Source organism: Ochotona princeps, chromosome X (genome assembly GCF_030435755.1).
Source record: "Ochotona princeps isolate mOchPri1 chromosome X, mOchPri1.hap1, whole genome shotgun sequence".
Lineage (NCBI taxonomy): Eukaryota > Metazoa > Chordata > Mammalia > Lagomorpha > Ochotonidae > Ochotona > Ochotona princeps.
Window position 1 is genome coordinate 66,239,876 of NC_080865.1, and position 17,812 is coordinate 66,257,687.

Genomic DNA, 17,812 nt, shown 5'->3' on the forward strand with positions numbered 1-17,812 from the left:
AAAGTGTTCTTAGAATACATTTAATGTCTCACTGGTTACCCTTCTTCCTCCACAAAAGTAACTGCTATCCTGAATTTGGTTTTCACCAGAAAACATTACACCTATTCTCTTTTTAAACACTAACTAATCTCCTTAGGAACACACTGATGTTTTTTAAAAAAATGGTTAACATTTGGTACTGGCACATTTTTGTGGGACATTGCACAGTATACACATATACAAGATAGTCTGATCCCACCAGATAGTTAGTGTTTCCTTTTTCATGTCTGGTGTCTGCCAATTCTTCATACAAGGTATGATTCATTATTGTGAACTGTAGTTGCTCCAATGTAACACTAGAACTTATAAATGCTATCTAACTCTGTGTTGGTACCCATTACTCAAGTTCCCCCATCTCTTCTCCCCTGCTGTATTCCCCCACCTCACCTTGCTTTCTCTAAGATGAAAAAGTGAGGCATAAAAGTGGAGTGTGACTTACCCAAGTTCATACAACTAGTTAGAGTGAGTAGATCCAGGACTAACTACTGGATCAGGTGACTTCTGTAAGTCAAGGCACCTCATTCCTCTACTGCATCTGAACAGTTCAACTGGGCTTTAGAAATGGATCTGAAGGGACTGTTTTATGTGCCACAAAAATAGAATTATCACTGTAACTTTTGGAAGGAATTTCCGGCCAACTCACCCAAAACTAGTAGAATACGCTTTGTATTGCAAATGTACCTTTCACATATACGTTGGTCCCTAGGAGCCCAGATCTTGTGGAGCCATCTTTTTATAGAAAGTAATTTAATACAATGGATCTTTATCCCTACTCCTTCAATGCTTCCTTTAAAAATTTTTTTTTGAGATTCTGAGCTTATGACATCCAGATTTATGGCCTCTACAGTAAGGAGTAAGGCTATTTGTGTGTGGACTCAACTAGTACTGCACATAGGAGGCTAAACATGTTATGACTCCATGCATTACCACCTCCTAATGTGGATGTAGATTTGGATGTTAAGGGAACTGGAGGGTGAGGGAATCACTGTGGCCCATTGGATTCTCTTTCCTACTGTGTGTCCTCTCCCCAAGGTACCGGAGTCTGAAGCAATTTAATGTGGACATCTGCCAGACCTGCTTCTTGACAGGCAGGGCCAGCAAAGGCCATAAACTGCACTACCCCATCATGGAGTATTACACGCCGGTATGGGACCTCTGGGTTGGTCAGGGTGGGAGCCTGCAACTCCAAAGGCTGGTCCAAGACCTCTCGGCCATTTGTAGGGCACTCACTGTTTTGCTGCAGGGAAAGGTCTTGGGGGAAAAGACAGAGAGCCAGGCAGTCCAGGTGACTCACATACTAGGTCCCCTTGAGACCTTCCTGGCTCCTTCCTGGTAATGCCCCTGGGTGACCCAGTCATTTCCTGCTGCTTTGTCAGAATTCCCATCCTTTCTATTCCCTAGCAAAACTTGTGCTTAAGTGAAGGATTCAGTCCTTGAGGAGAAGCATGTGCTTGGCTTGGGTGCCCATATTCTGCTTGTCTTTACCAGGAAACAGTGCCCTTCCCAGCCACCCGAGTTAGCATCCCTGCACCACAGAACAGAATTGTTCCTGTGCTGGGTTCAAAACCTACAACTTCATGCTTAGCCTGCTGCACTGCTCCACTTCCTGACTATCTTGATCCCCTTTCTGTCCCCACAGATTCCCTCAAAGCTCCAAACATATCCCTATGTCCCTGCCACTCTCTCCCTCACCCTACCTCTTTCAATCCATTTCACACAATCCATCTTTCCAAGCTGTCATCTCATCCAAAAATTGGTTAGCACAGAAATATGCATGACTCTGCGAGAGGAGACATACTCTTTGTTTTTTATTTGCTATCGTTTTATAAGGGTTGTTATGAAAGTCAAATCCAGATAACTGGCTAGGGAAGGTAGGCTGATAATCCTCTATTTCTTGCTCATTCTCTACATCCTTAAACTTATAGAAAAAGATCGTTTTAAAATTAACAAATATAATGCACATTGTGAAAGGAGATAGAGGTGTTTAAAGTATGAAATGGAAGTCCCCCTGTGTCCTGGCCTGGCCCTCCACTCTTCCGGTCCAACTTCCTGGAGGCAACCAGTGTCTCCAATTTGCTGTGTAGCATTCTAGTCTCTTTTCTAGAAGCAGGCTGTAGCAGGTATGAACAAGAGTGAATTAACACAGCTTCCCAGCATATCTGGAAGTCATTGGGATGAGTGCGTGTGCCCTGTCTCCCCCCACCAGACCACATCCAGTGAGAACATGAGGGACTTTGCCACAACCTTAAAGAACAAATTCCGCTCAAAGCATTATTTCAGCAAACACCCTCAGCGAGGTTATCTGCCTGTGCAATCAGTACTGGAGGCTGACTACAGTGAGACGTGAGTACCAGTGGCTGAGTAGGGCTTGTGGGCAGCCTCACAGAGCCTGGGGTGTGTGCTGTGAACAGCTCAGTCCCACATGGGCCAGGGGAGTGTTTCTAGGTAAACCCCACTCATGGTGGAGCACTTCTGCTGGGCCTGACCCAGCCTTTGGATGGAGAAGTAAAGTAGAATGCAACCCTGTCTTGGATTTTCATCATTTCTTGTCCATCTCCATAATGGGGGGTGGGGGTGGAGAACGGGATGAAGAAACAGACAGCCCAGCTGCCCCATCTTTCGTCCTCTGAGCCCTGATTACTTTCTTCTAGCCCAGCTTCTTCTCCGATGTTGCCGCATGCTGACACGCACTCTCGCATTGAACATTTTGCCAGCAGGTACCACCAGGATTGGTGGGGGAGGGGTCACAGCAAGTCCAAGGGGAAGAGGTTGTCAGTTGGGCAAGGCAAATGGTGTCATAGCTGGTGGGGGTGTACATAGTAGGGGTGTGCAACTGATATCCGAGCCCCACACTTCAGGTGGTGGGGGGGAGCGCCCAAAGCCATGGAGCCTACCATGTGGGATTAGAAAGCAGGCCCTTTATCCTGTTTCCCTGCTGTTTTCTGCTCTTGCTTCTCAGGCTGGCTGAGATGGAAAGTCAGAACTGCTCCTTCTTTAATGATAGCCTGTCCCCGGATGACAGCATGTGAGTTTCCCTAGCTGCTTACTCTCCAGAAACAGCACTCTCTGGGTCTCTTCTGCCACCTTTGGAGGTGTAACCTCAAGGCCACGGGCAGAAAGTGTGCTCGTTAGGTTCATTGATTCCCTAAGGGTAGCAGGCTTCTTCCTGGACACAGTATTTAGTAAAAATAACCTTTCTTTCCTGTATCAACTCTGCTGGGGAATGAATGATGTGTTATCACCTTACCAGCTGCCCAAGTCCCTTCCACTTACAAGATCCTGTCCTCTGTGCCCATCTAATACTGCACCAAGGAATCTTTTCTCTTGTGGTCTGCATGTCAACATCTTGTCTATTGCTGCACCAACCCTGAGAGACATCAGGACCTTGACTGAAATACAGTCAAAGGGACTCACTGATGCTGGGACCCAGAAAAAGGGCCCTGCTTCTCTATGAGTGTCCCTGGACCTTTCTGAAGGCCTAGGAGCCATGTGGGTCAACCTGACTCTGACTGGGACTCAGATTTCCCTAGAGAATGAGAAAACAAAGAAGGACAAAGAGTGTTTGAGAGGAGGTGCAACACAAACAGGGACATGATAAGTTCCTTGTTTCTCCAGGATCTGTAACTAGAATTCAGAAGCCCCAGAATCCTGAAAATGCTCCCTGAGAACCCCCAACCACAGTCCTGCTCCCTTTGAACACTGTTATCCCTCTCAAGCCTGACTATGTGGCCTTTCCCTATCCATGTGACTTGGAAATAACTCTCCTAGTGTGCATTCTCAGGGCCTGAGCTTTGGAAGCTGAAAAGTCCTTCCCTGAACTGTATCTCTGTTCAATGCTTGACCACTTCATTTCCTCCCCACATCCATGCAGAGATGAAGACCAATACCTGCTGAGGCACTCCAGCCCCATCACAGACCGGGAGCCAGCCTTTGGACCACAGGCTCCATGCAGCATGGCCACAGAAAGCAAGGGGGAGCTGGAGAAGATCCTGGCCCACTTAGAAGATGAGAATCGGTGGGTGTGATAACAGTGAAAAATCTGTGTGAGTTCTACAGGCAGATGGCTTGGCTGTCAGTGTTGGAACTTCTACATTTTAGCTGCATGACCTCCAACAAGTTACTTCAAATCTATGGACCCCCCCCATTTCTTCAGGCATAAAATGAGAATGGTGATCACTGTACTGACCTACTAGAGTCACTCTTGAGGATCAAGTGTCATATCATACGCTAGCTCTGTGGCTAGCACAGGCTCACAGTTAAGGATGCAATACATGTTAGTTATTGTAATGATTATTTGGATCTCTTTAATTTGACCTGAGAATTCCCAAATGCCAATTGTATGAATGCCCCCAAGACTGCAAACACAGAGAATAGAGGAAAGAATCCAACCTGTCCATTCTGTCCACGAACTTTCAGTGGGAAGAGAGAGACACTTATCAAGTAGTGAGAGTGCTTCATGGGGTGACAACACTGTACAGAGCATCTGAGGATAGCACAAAGCAAGGTAAAGGGATGTCATGTATCTCCAAAGAGGAGGGTGGCAGCAGGGGCCCCAGACAGGGCCAAGCCACTTTGGGGACACCACAGTAGCCCTCAGAGCAGCACTGCTTGGTTATTAATGTGCATAAGAGTCGCTTAGGGTGCTTGTTAAACACAAATTCTGATTCACAGGTCTAGAAGTGCCTGAATTTCAGCATGTCCAACCAGCTCTTAATGTGGTGTCCAAGCTACTGGTTTGCACACCACATCTGGAGTAACAAGTCTTCAGAATGATGCCACTCAGAGTGTGAAGGGCAGACCAGGACCAGCCTGTCACCATTCTGGGACAAAATAAATACAGAAACAGAGTAAACTTCTAGATAAGTTTCTAGCAATTTGGTATTTCTATGAGGTCAAAGCAAAGCTCAATTTGTCACAGTGAAAAGGGTAGAGACCAATTTGAGTGTTGCTGAATTAGTGTGGACAGATGCACATGGTATGAGTCATGGACTAGTCATGAACATTAGGGTCACATACTGATTCACAACTTAATGACCCCAGTGCTTTGGTTCCTTTCCACAAACAGTTGCTGCATTAGAGCAGCAGTGGGCAGGGAAAAAATACATTTTGTTGTCAAACAATAAAAAAGTGATGTGGCTCAAGTAGGCCATATCTTCAGAATTCTGTTCCCTTGATGCCCCAGCATGGGTGTTCAAAGTGGGCCAAGGAGAAGGATTGTTGAGAGAAAGTGCAAGATGAATGATCTCTCTGATCCCTCATTTATGTTATGTCTCCCGTCCTTGGAATCTGCAACTCTAAAAGTGAAGCATGTGAGTCTATGGCCCTAATGCCTCTTTTATTTGCAAAAGATGTGTTTATGTGGTTTGAAGGTCATGATTAATCCCTGCAGCAGCCCAGGAAAGCTCTGAGACATTTCTTATGTGAAATGTCAGCTCTCTCTTCTCTGGGGTCTTGGGATGGCAGAGTAAATGACATAGGTTCCCAAAAGCAAGAGTGCAGCTAAGGCTGGGCTGGGCTGGGCTGGGCTGGGCTGGGCTGAGCTGGGGGAATATTAAAATTTCTCCTGGCTAGGAGGGCACATCTGGGACAGGTCTTGGCTTGCCTGTCCTTGGCAGGATTCTCCAGGGAGAGCTGAGGCGCCTGAAGTGGCAGCACGAGGAAGCAGCTGAGGCCCCCACGCTGACTGAGTCGGCTGTGGATGCCGCGAAGGACCGCAATGAGGAGCTTCTGGCTGAGGCCAGGATCCTTCGGCAGCACAAGAGCCGCCTTGAGACACGCATGCAGATCCTCGAAGACCACAACAAGCAGCTGGAGTCGCAGCTGCAGCGTTTGAGGGAGCTGCTGCTACAGGTGCACCTGCCCGCAGACCCCCAAGTAATAGTTTGGAGCTGAGGGACGGGGCTGGAGAGCTGAGGGAGGGGCGGCACAGAGGAAGGAGGGAGGGACTCATTATGCGGATGGGGTGGGGAGCTGGCACGCCACTTCCAGAAAAAAGCGGCTATAGCCTTTGGAGAAGGTCCCAGAATAACCAGTTCTCTTCCGAGGCCTCCTGTGTCGCTGTCCAGGCACTGTAGTGCTGGCGGCTGAAGAACTTCTGAAGGATCACTTCTTCACAACCCTTTGGAACCCCACATTAGAAGAACAAACTTCAAAACTCAATCAACACATTGATTATTCTCACTGTTGTGTTTACTCGAAGCAAGTATATTTGGCAAGAGAAAGATTGGTGCTTTACAATTAAAGGGGGCTCTTGCTTTTTGCACCCTTTGTTTCTGAGAGATAACATGTATGACATAAGATAATTCTGGAGGCAGGTTACCCTGGACTTGAATGTGGCTCTGCCAGTTAAATGCCGAGTGAGTTACCTAACCCCACTGAAGTTTACTTTTCTTCGTCTGTAAAGTAGGAATAATAATAGTTCCAACTTCACAGCTGAATTGCAGTGAACATAAAATGAAGTGATGCATAGAATTTAGCACAATTCCAGGGATGTAGTGCACACTTTGTAAATATTACCAGTTATGGTCATGATCTGTAATCTTCTCCACACCTTTCCTGAGATAGCCTCAGAATTTATTCTTGGAGAATGCTTAGCATATACTGTTATACCACAAATTTAGGATTAGGGGTGAAATTGTCTCCAGAGAACTTTGGATTGTAAATAAACTAATTGTAGCGCAAATGACAAGAGCCTTTTAGGTATACTGCCATGCTTATAAGAACGGTAAACCTTTGTCAGACAGAAGATAGTAGCTGATGCCCTAAGAAAATTTGCTAAAGAGGAGAGCCACTGTTTGGGACAGTACTAAAAGCTTCATAAATGCAAGGACATAGGGATGGGCACAAGGTTGCTAAGGCTTTGTTTCAGCTCAGGAGACTGCAGAATAAGATCAGGAAGGCAAAGTTAAGTCTTGCTTTACCTCTTCTTAGCCCCCCACTGAATCGGATGGTAATGGCTCTGCAGGCTCGTCTCTAGCTTCCTCTCCGCAACAGTCAGAAGGCAGTCACCCTCAGGAGAAAGGACAGACTACTCCTGACACTGAGGCTGCAGGTGAGTTCCCTGCCCCCTTTTCATAGCTATGTCTTGCCCAAGATTTCCTGCCCATGAACTAAGATTGGGACTTTTTTCTCCTCATTGTGTTGGGCTTAAGGGTAGGGGCTATTGGTTTACTGGTCAATTCATCCATACATTTATTGTTCAAATGGTTATGCAGTGCCTCCTTTGTGCTAAGTGCTCTGCTGAAAAGACACAATATTGTGGGTCTGTCCTCCAGCTGCCCACATCCTACCATGTTCCTTTTACCTCATAAAGAATCTTTAGTTCTTGCCCCAAATTTCTCTTTTCCAACTCAGATGACGTGGGGTCAAAGAGCCAGAATGTCAGCCTGTGCCTGGAAGACATCATGGAGAAACTCCGTCACACCTTCCCCAGTGTTAGAAGCTCTGATGTGACTGCCAACACCCTGCTTGCCTCTTGATGGAACACGATCCCCATTCTGTTATCCACAGTACTCTTCAAATTCCAGTCAAAACATTCCCTCCATCTTCACCCAACTTTTCTAACCCCTACTGGCCCCATATTCCTCAAGCAGAGTTATTTGGGCTTCGGGCAGCAGCAGGGATCTGGTGGAATGTGAAGTGGGTGTGTGGATGTACAGGGCCGTGGGCAGGGGGAGGCATGATTCCTCTGACTCTGAAAATGTGCCCTTTGAGCCTCAAGCTTAAGACCAGTCCCTTAAGTACCCGTCGGTTGCAGCCCAGGCAGAAGGCACTTGGCCGCTCCAGTTGGAAGCAGAGAGAAGCTGCCTTGTATCATTAGGCAACGTGCATGGAATTATGGACAGGGAGAAGCCTGATGACCCCAGGTTTCCAGCATTATTAATCCCTGGGTGTTAGCCCTAGTCTCCAACCCAGTTAAAGGAGGCAAAGGGATATCCCTGAGACATGCCCTCCCCGAAGTGCCCCTGAAGAAGTCTCAGGCTTCCTGATTGTTTCTTTCACAAATATTTTCAGTTCTTTCTGCATCGGTCCTTGGTAGACATTACCCAAGGGGACAACCATTCATTTTGGTTCCCACTTCCATCTGTAAACATGAAAAAAAAATGCTTATGGGTTTAGATAATTTCCCCAGGTCCTCCTCTTTCCTGAAGGCCTTAGCATCATGAGAGACCTGCTGAGTTGCTGGACACAGCTGAAGCTACCCTTTGGTCCTCTGAATCTGTCCTCAAAGATCTAGAAGAAGAGCATCTGCTTGTCTGGCAAAGGTTGGGGGGTGGAGAGTGCTTTACTTGTATGAGGAAGGGTAAATCACCCTCTAGCCTTGTGGAATATTAGTACCCAACACCCTTCCAGTCTGTAACCTTTCTGGCTATTGGACGTGGTCAGTTGAGGTGACTGATTGCCCCAACTAATCATGACAAGTGCACCTGGCCAGCCCTAGTAGCTACCCTTTGTAGGGAGCTTGCTGGCCACAAATCAAGAAACTGATCACTTTCTACTCAGAAAATATCAGTGTGTCCTATCACTTCAAGACTTCTTTCACATAAAATTGACCTTTCTAACTCTGGAAGGTGAACTCAATCTTCAAATTGAACTAACTATTCTTGGGTAACATATGCCATGACCCCTTCATTTGCAGCTCCAGAGCCTGGGTAGAGTTGATGGTGGGGGTAGGAGTGAGGGAGTGGGCTTTGGAACCTTGAACAAATTCAGAGCCTACTTAGGTAGACTTCTGCCATGAGGAGCTTCTCCCCCAGAGCCCAGCAGTCAACTGCATTTGCCTAAGTTTGTATACATACACATCTACTCTACACACCTACTGTCAATCAGTGCTCTCCTGGCCTCACTTGCACATTAAATTTTAATACCTCTTGAAGTATTAATGTTCTGCCTTGCTCTTTGTTAGCCCAGCCTCTGGTTGGCGTATAGATGCATCTTGGCTGCTCTCCAGGATGTCTATTTCCATTGATGTTTGGGATGGGCTGTCCTCAAGACCAAAGCAACAGAAACCTGTGGACATAGGTGAATCTAATAGGAAGAGACACTCTGCTCTCTTCTCTCATTCCAAATGTTGTGTCCTTGAGACCTGGGCCTTGGGTGGGTTTTCCTTGGCATCTGTAAACAGTGAGTCAAGTGCAACAATATAGCAAATCCATTTAGCTCACCCCACACAGAAAAGAAGGAGAAAATAATTTAGAGTTTGCCACGCTAAGACAGAGTACCTCCTCTAACCCCTGCCAATTCCTAAGATCTGGCTCAGGTCCTTAAAGAAAGCAGCAGTTGCTACTAACACCAGGAAGGAGGGAAATAGACTGTTATAACTGAGCACTGGGTCAGTAGAAAGAAGTGCTGGAACCTAGATTGATCTGCTACATAGGAGAGAAGACAGCAACTTGGGTGCAGAAATCTAAGAAGGATGCCTCCTTCTCCACTAAGCCACAAGTTCAGAGGGTCAGACCGCGTAGCATCTTCCTTGGGTATTCACGAGGTCTATGGAGTAGAGACCTGGATATCATGATGTGTGGTGAGTTGGTGGTAGGCAGGCATCAAACACAGAATCTGTGCATTAGAGTGGGGGCATCTTTGTAGGGAGGGCTGATATTATAGAAGAATCTTTGATCTGGACAATCATTCCCATAACCACCGTTCTACCCAGGAACTCTTGGGTTGCTGAAGGCCTGTGGCCACTGCAGTGGTTGGGGCTTGGGAGAAAAGATGTAGCTCTTGTTATGTAGGATTTGTGGTGTCGGTGGACTGAAATGGAAGGTCAAATGTTGAATTCTCATTAAGGGCATCACTGATACCTTGTGATCCTGGGTGTTCCCCCTTAACACCTGAGGTGAGTACACAGCTCAGTGATCCAGTGACAGTCACTATAGCATGGAGTAATGTGTCCTCAGTGAGGTAATGGATCCTTGGGCATTGTGCATCCAAATTGGGGTTGGACGTATTGAAACGTGTTGTATGTTGTTAAGCACCAGTTGAGTATTGAGTCTCCTAAAGGCATTGTGTGTGGTGCAATGTAGTGTATGGCCCTGAACTTGAAGGGAGGTAAGGGGAGTTGGTAGTGTGATAAACTTAGGGAAAACATTTTCTGACTTATGGGATCAGCATCAGTGATGAGTACTGTGTCTGCTTGGATTTTGCCAAATAGTGTCAGAGAGCAGTTACGATTGGTAGTAGATGATTTATTCTTGACAGAACTTGATAGAGTCCAAAAGGCCGTTATGAAGGCGGCTCTGGCCATAGCTAGAGCATAGTGGGTTTCTGGTGACTGAGAATTGTTAAGGAATGTTGTCTCGCTGGGAAACATTCTGCTGTAGTGTAGTTCCCTGGAAACACTCTCACCCAAATAAAGAAGCTACATTTCCCCACTGACGAAGCTGATAGAGTTTCTGGTGCTCTGGGCTCTGGGCAGGTCACAGTAATGAGAAACTCAGAGCTCAGGCAGAAGCCATTCCTGAAAAATGTTTTCCCACCAGATTCATTTAAAGGAATACCCAGGATTCCTGAGGTGTGTGTGTTCAGGGTCTGGGCTTGCTGCACCTACAGCCTCAGACTAGAGCAGTCTTTGAACCTGCACTCTCCATGGCAAAATCACAACCTCTGGGACCATTTAAGGCCAGGACTCTAGTCAAATTTTTCTTGACATAGGTGACAGCTAATCAAGAAAATAAGTAGCTGCCTTAGCACCACCAACAATCCCAAGAGGAAAACTAGGGCCCTTGCCCTGGGGCCTTGGAAAATTAGCTCCTCACCTGGGCAGCTTTATGTCCTGGTATTGTTGCCAAAACCTAGCCCTTGGAATAAAATAATTGCTTAGTTACTGCTGATGCTTTTGAAAACAATGGCTGTGGGAAAGCAAAATGCTCAATGCCAGAACTGGGTTCTCAGTGTCCATCTCCTCCTACAGCTATTGCACTTGGGAAGAAACATGCTGGGTGTCCTTGTTGTCCCCAGGATTGTAATGAGGCCTGAAGGAAGTATGCTATGCTGCTTGCTGGCTGCAAGATTGGTCACAAGGATGGGAATTGGAGAAGGGACAAGGGGAGATGGAGAGGGAAATCTGGAATCTGGGAATCTGGAAAAGTTTGGGAAAAAGGGATGGGCTGGGAACAAATTGATTAACTTTGTTGCCACTCATGTGGTGCTTTTCCTCTTGTCCTTGAATTCTGCTTTGAAAAGAATAAATTTGTATTTGTTTACTTCGTTCCTCCAGTTGTGCTCTGTGACTCAGATATTCCACATATTCTGCACCTTTCCCTGTTTGTAGGTGGGAAGAGAAAGAGTAGACTGAGAAGCCACAAGATCCCCCCAAAACACAAGGCCATCTGAGGGCCCAACACCTATAGGACAAAAAAAGACACTGCCATTGCTCCCACTCCCATGGTTACCAGGGTTGGTCACCTCTCAGACTGGAGCAGACTTTGAACTTACATTCTCCATGGCAGAGCCACAGCCTCTCAGACCATTTCTGGGCAAGAATGTTATGGAATTTCCCTGTTCCACCCCCCACAGCATTAGCTAATTGTCGTATCAGGAGTTGAGTTCTAAGCAGTGGAGACCGAGGGGACCACTCCAGGCTTTGGGCTTGCCCAGCCATGACTGTTGCCGTGCGGGGAGTGAATCAACAGGTAGATCGTGCTCCTTCTCTTTCTGTAAGTTTGCCTTTCTTTCAGATAAAAAAAATAAATCTTAAAGAACAATGACCTTAAATTTCATCCTCATCAACATGGAGAATTTTTCACCAGCCTGCAACAATGTAAGAAAAAAAATCAGAACAATGCAGTGAGTTTTCATAAAAATACATTCATTTAATTTAAAGTTCTATTTTATTATATTTTTATTATGAATTTTTATACATGAATAAATGAATATATAGTATTAAAATGACCTTATGAGCTGATGGTGATCATTTTTTCTTTTTTTTGCTACTTCCTAGCAAAATAAAGCCCTGTCAGCCTCTCTTTGCCACCATCAGTTTTTCTCTTCTATAGCAGCACAGTTGACAGAGACACAATGCAAGCCACTTCTGCAATTTTAAATTTTCTAGCAGCCATATGAACCAAAGAATAAATGACAATTCTGATATTTATTTATGTATTTTTATTTACTTGCAAGACACACACACACCCCTTCCATTTTCTGGTTCACTCCCCAAATGCCCACAACAGCCCAGGCTGGACCAGGCCAACACGAGAGACTAGAAACCTGATCCAAGTCTTCCACCTAGTTGTCAGGAACCTGAGTGCTTAGGCTGTCATCAGCTGCCTTCCCAGGTGCCTCCACAGGAAGCTGGGTTGGAAGCAGAATGACCAGGACTTGAACCGACACTCCAATACAGCATGCAGGCATCTCCGAGAGCAAGTTAATCTGCTGCACTACAATGTGATGCGTGCCCCATGAAATTAATTGTAATAATATATTTTACTTACAGCAATATTAATGAGCTTTTTTTTTCTATTTGGTCTTCAGAACTGTCAAACATGCTGGTAAAGAAAGGAGATAGGTAGAGACAAGCCATTACTTATGGAGACAACAAAAGCAAGATCACAGTGATGTCACCTTCCTGTGTCCTTTGTCCCAGAGCATGACAATGAAACACAAGGGACCAGATGACCTGTGACATGAATGATGGAACCTCCTGGTGCTGAGTATCCAGTCCTGGAATGAAACAGTTTTACTGCTTGCTGCCGTGCATGTGGAACTGGGGTGAGGGCCAGGCAAAAAAAAAAAAAACTTCTCCCTTACTAGAATGAGAAGTGGCTAATGGCAGCCTCCCTCAACCTAGAAAGATGGGTAAGAAACAGTATTGCAGTAGCTTCTCACAAACCTTCCTGTCTTTCTACATTCTGGGAGAATCACAGGGAGTTCCACCAATAAGGGGGAGTTGGGTGCTGCTTGAACTGTGTGACTTGCACAGATAGTGCCAGGTCACCAGGATGCTGGCTCAGAGCAGACCCCCTACAGAAGTCCAAAGCCTATTTTACATTTCTGGGACATCTCCAGGGGATTAGTTCTATGTCAGGTTCCCCAAAGACACTTGTGGATAAAATATGAGACAATGTAGATCTATAACATAGAGCAGCCAGAGTCACTGGGATAGGTATTTACACGTGAAGCTGGTGCTTGCAATGCCTAACTCCCATATTGGAGTACTAGCTTAAACACTGATTGCTCTGCTTCCAATCCAGCTTTCTGCTAATGCGTACTTGGAGGCAACAGTTGATACCTCTAGTGCCTGGGTGCCAGCCACCCATGTGGGAGACAACAATGGAATTTGTTTACTAGTTTTGGTCTGCTTCAGTCCTGGCTGTTGAGGGTGTCTGGAGTAAACCAGTGGATGAAATACTTTTTCAAGATTTCTTTATTTTTATTGAAAACACAAATTTTAAGGAGAGAGGGAGAGAGAGAGACAAAGATCGTGCATCTGCTGATTCACTCCCCAAATGGCCTCAATGTCTGGAGCTGAGCCAATCTGAAGCCAGAAGCCAGGAGCTTCTTCCAGATATTTCATATGGATGCTGGGTCCCAAGGCATTAGACCATACTCCACTACTTTCCCAGGCCACAAGCAGGGAGCTGGATGGGAAGTGGAGCAGCAGGACATGGACCGGCGCCCATATGGGATGCCTGCACTTGGAGGTGGAGGATTAGCCAGTTGAGCCAATGTGCCACCCTGGATGAAAGATTTTGCGCTCTCTCTCTCTCTCTCTCTCTCTCTCATCACTTGGCCTTTCAAGTAGATGAAAACAAATAAATTTTTAAAAAATGAAGTCAGAATCATTGAGCTATAGCAAAGGAAAACTTTGTGAAGTGTGTGTGTGTGTGTGTGTGTGAGAGAGAGAGAGAGAGAGAGAGAGAGAGAGAGAGAGAGAGAGAGAGTATTAGTGTGGGTAAGGAGATGGAGTGGCAAAAGCCTTGAGTGAAGAGCAGTTGGAAAATTATTTCCATAGGTTGCATCAAGAGGCTACAGCATTGGTTAGCATTGCAGCACAGTGAATTAAGGTGCCACCTGCAACTTCAGATTTCATATCACAGTGACACTTGAGCCTCAGTTGCTCTATTTCCAATCCAGCTTCCTGTCAGTGCACCTAGAAAAGCGGCAGAAGATGGTCTAAGTACTGAAATCCTTGCCTCCCAAGTTGGGAGACCTGGATGGAGTGCCAGGCTCCTGGTTTTGCTGGCTATTGCAGCCATTTAGGGAGTGAATCACCAGATAGAGGATTATATATATACATACATATAAATACATACACACACATACACATATACATACACACATATACATAGATATACATACTCTTTACATATACTTTATATATACTCTGTATGTGTGTGTACACTTTTTTCTCCCTTTCTGATGCCCTGCCTTTCAAATGTATTTTCTCAAGGTAGAGGTGATGGAGGAGTGTGGCAACCATGGCAGCTCCTCCTTCTCCCTTCCCATGACATTGTGTACCTACCAACTTGGTTGCCAGCAGAGCCCTTGCTGCCGTCAGGCTGCAGCAGCGGACAACGACTGCATGGAGACTCTTCTGCCTTTCATCCTTGCATTCCACCTTCCATCTCCACAGCCTGACCCCAAGGCACTAAATGTGTCTGTCCCGGTGCCTGGCCTTCCTTTCTCTGGAAAGCCCTATCTTCTTTTTAGATTCTGCCTCTTTTCCCACCTTCTACTTCTGATACTCAGTTCCTCTCCCGCATTCTTCCTCCTTATCCTTATTGTTTATGTTCCGGGTTTCTGAAACAACAGTCTTTCTTCTATCATTTGCATTTCCAAGTTGTCCTCAAACTTTTCGCCAACTTTTGTCTGTGTTCTCCCACCTCCTGCTTCTTAGACTCAAGTCCTCTCCCTCATTCTCCCCCCTTATCCTTGCTGTTTATGTTCCAAGTTTCTTCTATGATCTATATTTTCAAATTTATCTTCAAACTTCTCTCCGAATTTTGGCTGTATTTTGCTTTCTCTCTTTCTCTCTCTCACTGTTTTACCCTTCTTTTCCCCAGACCATTCTGATATCTCCATTCCATCTCCATAGGCTCTACCCATACTCTACCCATAACTAGTGGCCATCTCTTCTCTGCCAACTGTTTATTAACATCAACTTGGAAGAACATCAGAAGGAAAAATCTTGGCAATGCACCTTCTGGAGTAGCACTGACTTTGTCAAGTTGGATAAGACTTACGGCAAGGTGGACTACTTGCAAAAAGCACTCATACACTTCTTGGTGGTGGATATTATTACCTTGATGTACAGGTGAGGAAATAGCAGCTCCCAGACTTGTAAGGACTGGCCCACTCAGGTGGCAGAGCTTGGATGCCAATCTTTTGACAGTTCCACTACAATATAATAAGCAAATCTAGGGGGGTGATTTTGTGTCTTATCAGGTAAGCCAGCCACTTGCAACACCAGCTTCCTGCATGAGCACTGGCTCATGTTCCAACTTCTCTACTTTTGATCCAGCTCTCTGCAAATGCACCTGGGAAAGCAACCAGGGGATGTCCAAGTGCTGATATCCCTGCTATCCATGTGAGAGAAATGTAAGAAACTCCTTTCTTCTGGCTTTGGCCTGGCCCAGCCCTAGCCATTGTGGCCAGCTTGGGATTGAAGTAGCAGATAGAGGGTCTCTCTCTCTCTCTCTTTGTGTGTGTGTTAACTCTCTCAAATAAGTAGATAAATAGAAGGGCTGGTGCTGTGGCATAGTGGCATAGTTGATAAAGCTGCTGCCTACAGCACCAGCATCCCATATCCCACTATTACCTTAATAAATATTCTTTAGTGCCTCTACACTTGAAATGAAATACAGATGATATAACATTACAGGTGATATAACCTGTGAAACAGGTTTTCCAACAAATCAGTGGAATGTCCTAAGTGTAATATAAAGAGTAAGTAAAAGGGCATTAATTTAAAATTAAAAGAAAAACTGTGATACAACTATACTGGAAAAGTAAAACATAGCAGTCAGGTACCTGCAGTCTATACCATGAATGTGGAAACTAAAACTGTATGAACGAGCATTGTGGTGTAGCAGGCTGAGCCTCCCCTGCAACACTAGCATCACATAAAGGCTCTGGTTAGAGTTCCAGCTACTCCACTTCTGACCCAGCTCCCTGTTAATGGCCTGGGGAAAATATGGAAGACGGGCCAAGTGCTTTGACTGCAGCACCCATGCAACAGACATGTAAGAAGCTCCAGTTCATGGCTTCAAACCATCCATCCCAGCTGTGGCCATTTGGGGAGTTAATCAGCAGATGGAACATTCTCTTTCTCTCTTTTGTTCTTGCTCTCTTTCTGTGTCTCTGTCTCTTCCACTCTCTATCTTGAATAAACAAAATAAATCTTTATAAATAAATAAACCTAATGTTAAAATAAACTGTTCTTCAAATGTCAAAATCTCCAAAAAAAATTAAATAAATAAATAAATAAATAAACCTAAAAAATGCAACCTAAGCATTGGAGTTGCCTTTTTATCAGTTCTTTATACTTCTCTTCAAATCCCGGTGTGATATACTTAACATAGGATGATTTCCTTACATTAGGAATTATCCTAAGGACTCTTAGGAAGGATGCTCCAGAATTGACAGCATCTTCAGTCATTTTCTAACCATGGAGTGCTATGGTCTTAATGTAACACCCTCCCACCAAATTCATGTTGGACAAAATGGGCAATGTGATAGCAGTAGAAGGTGGCATTTCAGGAATTATTTAGGACCCAGAATCAGAGCCTTCATAATGGAATTAATGCCCCTTTAAGAGGCCTGAGGAAACTCATCTGTCTCCTCCACTCTGTTGGGGATGCTATAAGAAGGCACCACCCATAATTGAAGTAGACAGAGACCATAACAGACATTAAGTCTGCCAATGCCTTGATCATGAACTTCCCAGCCCCTAGAAGTGTAAGTAATAAATTTCTGTAGTTTATAAAGTGTTCAGTCTGTGGCGTTCTTGTCACAGCACCCCAATTAGACCAAAACACAGTGTGTATAACTTGTCTCCTGGGTTCCTTTCAAACACTGAATGTCCTCACTGTGGAGGGGGGCAGTTTAATCAGCTGACAACAATCCACTTTAAGAAGACTTTTTTATTGCTTAAAGACAGAATTTATTTACTGTTTAAAGAAGACAGAATTTATGTATTGCTTAATGAAAGCCTCAATCATAAAACAGCAAAAAGCTTAAGAACAATTTATGTTGTTAAGAGGTATTTCAAAGGCACTGTGGACATTTTCTCCTAATGTTGTCTCACGGGGTTTAGGATGAGAAGGCTCAGATGAGGGGAACAGCTCAGAGTTTTGATGTTTCTGTCTGTTACATGAATGAATAACAAGGAACCACAAGGCCAAAAACACAATAGAATACAGATCATCAGAAGTAAGAAAGCACCTCTGAGCAGGAAAGCATCCCCATTACCTGAACAGAGGCAGGCATGATCTGGTATTAACTGCTGCAATATAGGCACATATATTCATTGCAGCAGGCCCAGCCCTTAGTAGAAGTGACTCAATTCTATAATATAGGAGATGCTTAAACAAAATAATTTTGATACGCAAAAACAGATGCAGCCCAGGTCAGCTTAACAGTATCTAGGCTACTCTGTCTGCCCTTGGCAAGTATGGCTGAATCATCTGATGGCACGTTACAACAAGAGCAATACAAGTTGGCAAAGAGAAGCAAAGTCCCATGGTTGAATGGGGACTTTTAGTCTATTGCTTAATTCTGTCCCTATCTATATGACAATGAACTTCAAAGCTACTGTATAGCTAGCAAAAAA

The 17,812-nt window shown here is 45.1% G+C and overlaps 1 protein-coding gene across 1 annotated transcript in view; it reads left to right on the forward strand.

Moving 5' to 3' along the window:
* Positions 1-8,015, forward strand: part of DRP2 (dystrophin related protein 2) — a 50,933-nt gene extending 42,918 nt beyond the window's left edge. The window contains exons 17-24 of the mRNA XM_058659193.1: positions 1,072-1,183; positions 2,246-2,382; positions 2,691-2,756; positions 2,999-3,064; positions 3,911-4,054; positions 5,655-5,889; positions 6,970-7,090; positions 7,393-8,015. Coding sequence (XP_058515176.1) covers positions 1,072-1,183; positions 2,246-2,382; positions 2,691-2,756; positions 2,999-3,064; positions 3,911-4,054; positions 5,655-5,889; positions 6,970-7,090; positions 7,393-7,517 — 1,006 coding nt within the window. The 3' untranslated portion in view covers positions 7,518-8,015. The remainder of the gene's footprint in view (positions 1-1,071; positions 1,184-2,245; positions 2,383-2,690; positions 2,757-2,998; positions 3,065-3,910; positions 4,055-5,654; positions 5,890-6,969; positions 7,091-7,392) is intronic.
* Positions 8,016-17,812: the final 9,797 nt, after the last annotated feature.